This window comes from Nerophis lumbriciformis, linkage group LG05 (assembly GCF_033978685.3).
Source record: "Nerophis lumbriciformis linkage group LG05, RoL_Nlum_v2.1, whole genome shotgun sequence".
NCBI classification, from domain to species: Eukaryota; Metazoa; Chordata; class Actinopteri; order Syngnathiformes; family Syngnathidae; genus Nerophis; species Nerophis lumbriciformis.
Window position 1 is genome coordinate 42,370,668 of NC_084552.2, and position 9,154 is coordinate 42,379,821.

Here is a 9,154-nt window from a genome sequence, read left to right on the forward strand (position 1 = left end):
ATTTTCAATAAAACTGCAGTAACTAACATTTCAAGAGTAGATTTAGCTGCTAAATAAAGTTCCCTGACCCGGTCATACAGTCTCCGTTCTCTGCCTTGGAGTCAACAATGAACGACTTTGTCCAAGGTGTGCGAAAGCATGTATGCCCCTCACTTCATAACTTCCATAGCCTCCTTCATCCATCTCTTGTATTCATTTCTTTCTGATGACTTTTCCTTGGGTGCCACTTGCCGTGTTCCGGAAGTCTGTAGGTCGCTGTAACTTGCTCTGCTGTCACTTCCGTTTAGCCCAGGGGTGTCAAACGTACGGCCCGCGGGCCTGAACAGGTTTTATCCGGCCGGTGGGATGAGTTTGCTAAGTATAATAATGAGTGGACATTTTTGAATGAAATAAACTGCTGTTCTAGAAGTGTCTACTAGATGTCGCAATAGCAATTATTTGTATCTTTGTAGATGATGCTACAATGAGTTAAAAAAAATAAACCACATGTTAGTACATCAGTGGAGGAAAATGAGCAAACTACATGAATAACATCCTGTAATTTGATTTTGATATTTTTTTATCTTGATAGATTGAAAATTAACACCAATGAGTTGACTGATGAACATTGTCACATAATTTATTCAGAAAGTATAAATAACGACAAATAAACATAGAATACTATTAACCACAACATGTACGGTAAGTGTAAAACAACCCCAACAACATTATGATTTGTACATTTTCAGAATGTGCTTGTTCTTGTTGGGGACAGCGTGGCGCAGTTGGGAGAGTGGCCATGCCAGCAAACTGTGGGTTCCTGGTTCGATCCCCACATTCGACCAACCTCATCATGTCCGTTGTGTCCTTGAGCAAGACATGTCACCCTTGCTCCTGATGGGTCACGGTTAGGGCCTTGCATGGCAGCTCCCGCCATCAGTGTGTGAATGGGTGAATGTGGAAATAGTGTCAAAGCGCTAATTGAAATACGCTATACAAGTATAACCCATGTTCTATTTTTAAACAAAGAAAACACTCTGAAGTTGTCTTTATTTTAAGTTATCGTGTTGTGATTTTACCAGTCTGCCCCACTTGGGAGTAGATTTTTCTCCATGTGGCCCCCCGATCTAAAATTAGTTTGACACCCCTGGTTTAGTCGGGCCGGTCCTTAGTGGCAGAAAGTTGGGTAGTAGCTTATTATTGTGTTGTAGTGTTTGTTGTGGACTTTGCAAGCGTGCTGTAGCTGAAATGTTTGGGTTGTAATTAATTATATTATTGTCTTGTGGCGTTTGCATTTGTTATGACCTTTCTCGACCACCACAGGTATCCACCACTTTTGTTTTGATGACAATACGGACCAGAAAATACTTAACGTTTAACGTCTTCATCATTAAAAGTGCTAAACTTCATATTTAGTCTGCTGTTCTTAAATCCAATGTTTTCCTTTCTTTAGTATTTTACAACAATCATGGATTGATACCCATCTTCCGGAAAGAAACATTGTCGAGAACAGACCAATATATTTGAAATGTAGGAATATAAATCGATATATCGATCAATCGTTATCGTTATACCCTTACAAATAAGCCCTTGCAACTTTTTTGGTTTTACAAAAAGGGTGGACATTGCTGTCTTCTAGGAGGTGTGACAAATGTGATGTAAATAGTGTGCGTTTAGTGATGGCAAACAATGAGAGTGCTGTCATGCAATCAGAAGGCGAACCTCAAGGTACCATATTGGGGCCTGGTGACTTCTGTTCTTCAAATGGAAAAAACATTTCATTTCCCTCCCCCCAGTATGACTACTATGTTGGACTTCGAGGAATAAAAGCGTCTTGCTCTTTCACAACGACAAGTCGGCGCTTGATAAACTGGTTTAGTTGGCTGACGAGGACGCTGTGAAAGCAGCCCAGTCTACCTTTTGTGCTTACCTGCATACCGGGAACCTCCATGGTGACTTTTAACTTAGAACGCCCTCTTCCTCCGCCAGGTTGTTTGCGTCTCTTCGCCTTCAAAACGGCCCACGGAGAAGGTGCTCTCCGCGCTCACAAAAAGTCTCTACAAACACCGGCGAGACTTCCCGGTGGAGGCAGGCTTCTCCCCGTCCGCGAGAGAGCACAAATGTCGGGAGAAGGGCAAGAAGAGCGTCCGGGGATGAAGAAGGGTGAAGCCGCACAAAGTTGAGCTGTTGCTCGGTGGGCGGAGCCATAGTGTCTCGCTGCGACTGACATCTGGCGGCCACAAATGAAACTACAGGAACGTTTTCACTGTGAACTGAAAGATGCCGACATCAGTTATTCTACAGCAAAAACATATTGTGGTATTCTTCGACAATATAGCTGTTAGTGTCGTGTGAAGGCTGTACAACACGACGCTTCCTCCTCTTCCCTGCATCATCGTTTTACGCCGTGACGTCACCCGGACACGGAAGTCGGAGGGGCGGAGCCTTCTCGAAGATGGCGTCGCTACGCTGTCGGCGCGATCCGTGCGGCGTCGTCTGCCTTGTTTTGACCTACTTCAGCGTCTTTTACGCGGACTACGTGGTGGTCCAGTACGTGCTCATCCCCGCGTACTCGGACAGGTGGGTTTTGGCGCGCTTTGCGGTCGGACTGACACTATGACGTCACAGCCCCATTCATTGGCAGCGCGCGTCATCTTCCTGTTGTTCAAGATGATCCTGGGGATTTATGGCGGATGTTGTTTTTGATTTATTACACGTTAATACACAAACCTGTGCCTGTCAACAGTGTGTGGTGCACCCTGCACGGATCTGCCTTCAACGTCATTTTGCTGCTGCTGCTGGCCTGCCACTCCAAGGCTGTATTCTCGGACCCTGGTCAGTGACGTCACAGTATTGATCCCTACATCACCAGTGACGTCACAACTGACCTTATATGTGTGTGTGTGTTGTGCAGGTGTGGTGCCCCTCCCTGAGACGGCGCTGGACTTCTCAGACCTCCGCTCGCAGTCCTCGCGAATCAGCGACAGAGTGAGTTGTCAAGAGTGTGTGTGTGTGTGTGTCATTAATCAAACACACTACTTGTCATCATGTCCTTAATGACAGGTGTGCTTTTTTAAGTCACAGACATACTGAAGTAAGTAAATACTTATTGAAGTGTACTGACGGAAGTATTCCATTTGAGACAGCCATTGGAATGCAGGTGGCATCTTACTTCCTGTTTCCTACATATTTGTTGATTTTTGTCATGCAGGGCTGCGAGGGTTGGACCGTATGCAACCGCTGTGAAACCTACAGACCCCCTCGGGCGCATCACTGTCGCGTGTGCCAGAGATGTATACGCCGCATGGACCATCACTGTCCCTGGTGAGCCATTGTTGTCATCACTGCCTACTTGTCACCGCACCTTCTCACCCTTTTTGTGTTTATAAGGATCAATAACTGCGTGGGAGAGCTGAACCAGAAGTATTTCATCCAGTTCCTCTTCTACACGGGTGAGTAAACATGCACAGTAGCATCGAGTCCATTGGCACTAAAATGCATCTCAGAGCGTGCCGCGTGATTGACAGGAGTGGCCAGCCTGTACTCCATGCTGCTGGTGGTGTCGGCCTGGGTGTGGCGCATCAGGAGTGAGCGGGAGGGAGACGCCCAGAGGGAAGAAGAGGACACGCCCAGCAAGCATCTGATTGTGTGAGTCCAAGGCTGTGTTCCAAATTGTGTACTTCTCTACCTCGACTTAGCATTTTCTATTTCAAGTGCAAGATTCAACAAGAAGTATGGCAACATGCAGTTTGCCAACAGTACCTGCATGTTGCACTAAACGCGCCCCAATTGTTAAGCGTGCAGCCATGCAATTGTCTCGCGGAAGGGAAGGGAGTAACTGGAGTGGTTGCAATTCACAATTATAAAGGAGAGAAGACGAGGACGCAAATTATTATTGCAATGTAATTATGGCTTTTGTACAGCAATAAACTGTCAAAATGTGAACCGTCAGGAACTAAGTACACAGTGTACATTTGGTATAAATATTAAAGTGCACTAGTGGTAGTATTCCAGTTGCACGTCTGTACTTAAAATGAGTAGTTTTGAGTACATATTGTTATCAAAATGTGCACCCTCAGGAATCAAGTACGTAGTGGACATAGTATTCATACTGAAGCGCAAGTATAAAAGTGCTTGAATTAAAACAAAGCCAGGGTGGTCTTATTGACATGTCCATGTCTTCCAGTGCGCACTACATCATTCTGCTGGTGGAGTCAGTCCTCTTTGGAGTCTTCGTCTTGGTCATCTTCTACGACCAGGTAGCTAACGTAGCATGTGATTACAACAAGCTCCAGCAGAGGGCAGTAGTGCTAAACTGTTCAGGTTTGTGGCGAATGTCCTTCTCTTCCTGCCAGCTGGCGTCGATAGTCAGTGACGAGACGCCCATCGAGCAGATAAGGAACAGGCTTCTGATGAAGGACAAAGGTTCCTCCTCTTCGCAGCCGCCTCACCAAGCCACACACACACGTAAGCCTAAGCTGGCTTTGCTACGGGAGGTTTTCGGACGAGGTGAGTGGAACACCGCCGTCTGGTTAAAAGGACAAGCTTTGGTGGTTCAGCACTGTCTCTGTCGGCAGGTTCCGTCTTCTGCTGGCTCCTCCCACTGCACTCCAGCACCCCGTCAGTCGGAGGCGTCGCCTACTCTGCCCTGCCTGACTACGACGTGTAACCCGTGAACAAAGGCCCGTGAATGTTCTGCCTAACGAGGAAGGCAGCAGATGATGTGCCTCAAGAACTCGAGCACATGGTCACACCTGTGTCCTGCAGCTCAGCTCCCAGGATTCTTGGCTCTTGTTTACTTTGAGTGTGAACACTGGGGAATATTTTACACATTTGATGGGACTTTTTTTTTTTTAATTGGATAGAATTTGTAGGCTGGGTGGCAACTAATCTCAAGGAATGTGAAAGACCTGCCTGCAAATGATCCATGCTGCATTTTGTCTTATAGGACCTCCTTCCCAAGCTGTGTCTCAATCCGCAAACTTCCATATTTCCACAGTCTATTGAGTGTAACAAAATGCAGTACTGGATGCTGCACTCAAGACTGGTCAAAATGGTGAGTAAGCAGCCAGTGCTGGACACTTGGCACCCACAGTCGTCACTGTCTTGGCTACGTAGCGAAAGAAAAAGGGCTAACTCGACTGATTGCGATTCACAATTAAAAATGAGAGAAGACGAAGGTAAATATTGCGGTCTTCAAAATTTGCACATTCAGGAACTGAGTTCACAGTACACTCAATGATTAACTAAGTTCACAGTATACCTAAAGGGGAACTGCAATTTTTTGGAGGGAATTTTGCCTATTCACAATCCTTATGCAAGACAAAAAGAAAAAGTATGTTTTTCTTTTTTAATGCATTCTAACTAGTAAATAAATGCAATCAAAAGTTTGCTTACAATGGAGCCTATGGGATTTGATATATTCTGTTTATAAAGCGCTTAAAAAACATCCAAACACCTCCAAAGTTTTATGAACACACTGTAAGCATATATGTAATGTAGTAACAAACATATTTGTATTATAAGATGTAATATTTATGTATTTTGCTCAATTTAAGCATAAGGCAGCACATTAATAAAAAAAAGAAATGCGGCATTGCTTTTCCTCAACATCACTGATTAGTACTCATGCATACTTCATGAGTCAAAAAACAATTAAACATCACTTACTGTATAATGTCTGCTGGCACTTGTATGCCAACTGTTTGAATGTTCATTAATTCTCGTTTAGATGAAGAATTATAAACCTCGCAAAGAAAAAAAGAGGGGTGGAACCAAGCATCTTTCTGGGTCTAAATTGGATGCCAAAGTTGACCAACTTGTCAGACTATGTACTCTTTTTTTTTTTACTGTCCAGGTGAAAGCATTGTTTATTATCTAGAGTAATATTCTGCGAGCTCTGAGGTGAGAAATCAGCTCACCAGCTAATGACGTCATAAAGCAGCTCTCTGTGTCAATGTGCCGCTAAAATAGTTTCTCTACATTATTGTTTATACTAACAATATCATTAATGCTTGGTTAAAATTCAGGACACATGATGTAAATTAAGTATTGTTGGCGCTTTTTGGATGGTTATTTAGATGGCTTTATGGACGGAGTAGAGCACCTCCCAATAACTCCATTGTAAGCAGATTTGCATTTATGAGTTAGTATTAGGGATGTCCGATAATATCGGACTGCCAATATTATCGGCCGATAAATGCTTTAAAATGTAATATCGGAAATTATTGGTATCGGTTTCAAAATTATTGGTATTTGTTTCAAAAATGTAAAATGTATGACTTTTTAAAACGCCGCTGTGTACACGGACGTAGAGAGAAGTACAGAGCGCCAATAAACCTTAAAGGCACTGCCTTTGCGTGCCGGCCCAGTCACATAATATCAACGGCTTTTCACACACACAAGTGAATGCAAAGCATACTTGGTCAATAGCCATACAGGTCACACTGATGGTGGCCGTATAAACAACTTTAACACTGTTACAAATATGCGCCATACTGTGAACCCACACGAAACAAGAATGACAAACACATTTCGGGAGAACAGCCGCACCGTAACACAACATAAACACAACAGAACTAATACCCAGAACCCCTTGCAGCACTAACTCTTCCGGGATGCTACAATATACACCCCCCGCTACCCCCTACACCCCCTCAACCCCGCCCACCTCAACCTCCTTATGCTCTCTCAGGGAGAGCATGTCCCAAATTCCAAGCTGCTGTTTTGAGGCATGTTAAAAAAAATAATGCACTTTGTGTCTTCAATAATAAATATGGCAGTGCCATGTTGGCATTTTTTTCCACAACTTGAGTTGATATATTTTGGAAAACCTTGTTACATTGTTTAATGCATCCAGGCGGGCATCACAACAAAATTAGGCATAATAATGTGTTAATTCCACGACAGTATATATCGGTATCAGTTGATATCGGAATCGGTAATCAAGAGTTGGACAATATCAGAATATCGGATATCGGCAAAAAAGCCATTATCGGACATCTCTAGTTAGTATGCATAAAAAAAATACATCTGTCTTCTTGTCTCATAATGATTGTGAACGATACGCAGAATTCCAAAAGAAAGTGCGGTTCCCCTTTTAATGGAGTGAACTGACAAAGTACTCACACAGTGGGTAGGGGAAGTATTCAGACCCCTTTAAACTTTTCACTCTGTTTCATTGCAGCCATTTGCTAAAATCAAATTATTTGTCATTGACGTACACTCAGCACCCCATCTCAACACAAAAACAGAAATGTAGACATTTTTGCAAATGTATTAAAAAGAAAAACTGAAATGTCACACGGTCATAAGTATTCAGACCCTTTGCTCAGTATTGAGTAGAAGCATCCCTTTGAGCTAGTACAGCCATGAGTCTTCCTTGGAATGATGCAATAAGTTTTTCACACCTGGATTTGGGGATCCTCTGTCATTCTTCCTTGCAGAGCCTCTCCAGTTCTATCAGGTAAGATGGTGAAAAGCCATTTTCAGGACTCTACAAAGATGCTCAATTGGGTTAAGGTCAGGGCTCTGGCTGGGCCAGTCAAGAATGCTTACAGAGTTGTTCCGAAGCCACTCTTGTTTTATCTGTGTACTTAACGCCACCTTCCAACAAAGAAGGTGAACCTTTGGACCAGTCTGAGGTCCTGAGCACTCCGGAAGAGATTTTCTTCCAGAAAATCTTTGTACTTGGCCGAAGTTATCTTTCCTTCAGTTGCAACCAGTCATCCTGTAGCTGAAAAACACCCCCATAGCATGATGCTGCCACCACCAAGTTTCACTATTGGGATTGTATTGGGCAGGTGATGAGCAGTGGCTGGATTTCTCCACACATACCGCTTAGAATTAACGCCAAAAAGTTCAATCTGGATCTTATCAAACCATCCATCCATCCATCCATCTTCTACCGCATGTCCCTTTCGGGGTTGCGGGTGGGTGCTGGAGCCTATCTCAGCTGCATTCAGGCAGAAGGCAGCGTACACCCTGGACAAGTCGCCACCTCATTGCAGGGCCAACACAGATAAACAACATTCACACTCACACTCACACTAAGGCCAATCAGAGAATCTTATTTCTCATAGTCTGGGAATCATTCATGTGTTTTTTGGCAAAGTCTATGCAGGCTTTCACATGTCTTGCACTGAGGACAGGCTTTCGTCGGTCCACTCTGCCATAAAGCCCCAACTGGTGGAGGGTTGCATTGATAGTTGACTCTGGAACTTTCTCCCATCTCCCTACTGCATCTCTGGAGCTCAGCCACAGGGATCTTTGGCTTCTTCTTTACCTCTCTCACCAAGGCTCTTCTCCCACAATTTCTCAGTTTGGCTGGACACCCAGGTCTAGGAAGAGTTGTGGTCACCCCAAACTTCATCCATTTTAGTATTATGGAGGTCATTGTGCTATTAGGAACCTCCAGTGATACATTAAATGTATTTTATAACCTTGGCCAGATCTGTGCCTTGCCACAATTCTGTCTCTGAGCTCCTTGGGCAGTTCCTTCGACCTCATGCTTGTCATTTGCTCTGACATGCACTGTGAGCTGTAAGGTCTTGTATTGACAAATAGGAGCATTTCCAAATAAAGTCCACTCAGTTTAATTAAACACAGCTGGACTCTATTGAAGGAGCAGAACCATATCAAGGAGGATCAGAATAAATAAACAGCATGTAAGTTAAATGAGTGTCAGAGCAAAGGGTCTGAATACTTAATACATTTTGAAAAAATGTCTACATTTCTGTTTTTTCTGTCAAAATGTTGTGCTGAGTGTACATTAATGAGAAATAAAATTTACTTTTTTTTTATTTTAGCAAAGGTCTGCAAAGAAACAGAGTAAAAAATTTAAAGACGTCTGAATAATTTTTCTACCCACTGTAGCTAAAGAATGACTGAGGCTGTGTCTCAAATCGAATACTTCTGTTAGTACAGCGTACACATACTGAAGTGTACTTAGCTCCTCAATGTGCACAAATGTTGACATTGTCGTGTTGTCCCAGATTACTGTCGCCGCACCTTTTTAGGTGCAATATTTACCAGTTACTTCTCCTTTACTTGTAAACTGCGACTTCTCAAGTCAGTCCATCACAATGTAGCCAAGATATGGACTATTGAGGTGTCTAGCACTCAAAAGACAATGTGTAGTTACAGAAGTGTGCCAATTGAGACACAGTCCTCGTTT

At 43.5% G+C, this 9,154-nt stretch overlaps 2 protein-coding genes across 2 annotated transcripts in view; one reads left to right on the forward strand and one right to left on the reverse strand.

The window, feature by feature from the left end:
- The window catches only part of stk26 (serine/threonine protein kinase 26), a 28,473-nt gene extending 26,234 nt beyond the window's left edge, over positions 1 to 2,239 (reverse strand). Inside the window, exon 1 of the mRNA XM_061960249.2 lies at positions 1,910 to 2,239. Coding sequence (XP_061816233.1) covers positions 1,910 to 1,930 — 21 coding nt within the window. The 5' untranslated portion in view covers positions 1,931 to 2,239. The remainder of the gene's footprint in view (positions 1 to 1,909) is intronic.
- Positions 2,240 to 2,279: 40 nt separating this feature from the next.
- LOC133606379 (palmitoyltransferase ZDHHC3) lies at positions 2,280 to 9,083 on the forward strand. Its single transcript, XM_061960250.2, has 9 exons — positions 2,280 to 2,559; positions 2,726 to 2,814; positions 2,894 to 2,967; positions 3,191 to 3,303; positions 3,370 to 3,431; positions 3,507 to 3,627; positions 4,166 to 4,238; positions 4,335 to 4,488; positions 4,557 to 9,083. Exons 1-9 carry the CDS (start codon positions 2,435 to 2,437, stop codon positions 4,646 to 4,648), a joined length of 903 nt encoding a protein of 300 aa, XP_061816234.1. The 5' UTR covers positions 2,280 to 2,434; the 3' UTR covers positions 4,649 to 9,083.
- Positions 9,084 to 9,154: the final 71 nt, after the last annotated feature.

Coding starts and splice junctions, on each gene's coding strand:
- LOC133606379 (XM_061960250.2), top strand. CDS start 2,435: ATGGCGTCGCTACGCTGTCGGCGCGATCCGTGCGGCGTCGTCTGCCTT. Junction 2,815..2,893: donor GGCTGTATTCTCGGACCCTG/GTCAGTGACGTC, acceptor TGTGTTGTGCAG/GTGTGGTGCCCCTCCCTGAG. Junction 3,628..4,165: donor CCCAGCAAGCATCTGATTGT/GTGAGTCCAAGG, acceptor CATGTCTTCCAG/TGCGCACTACATCATTCTGC.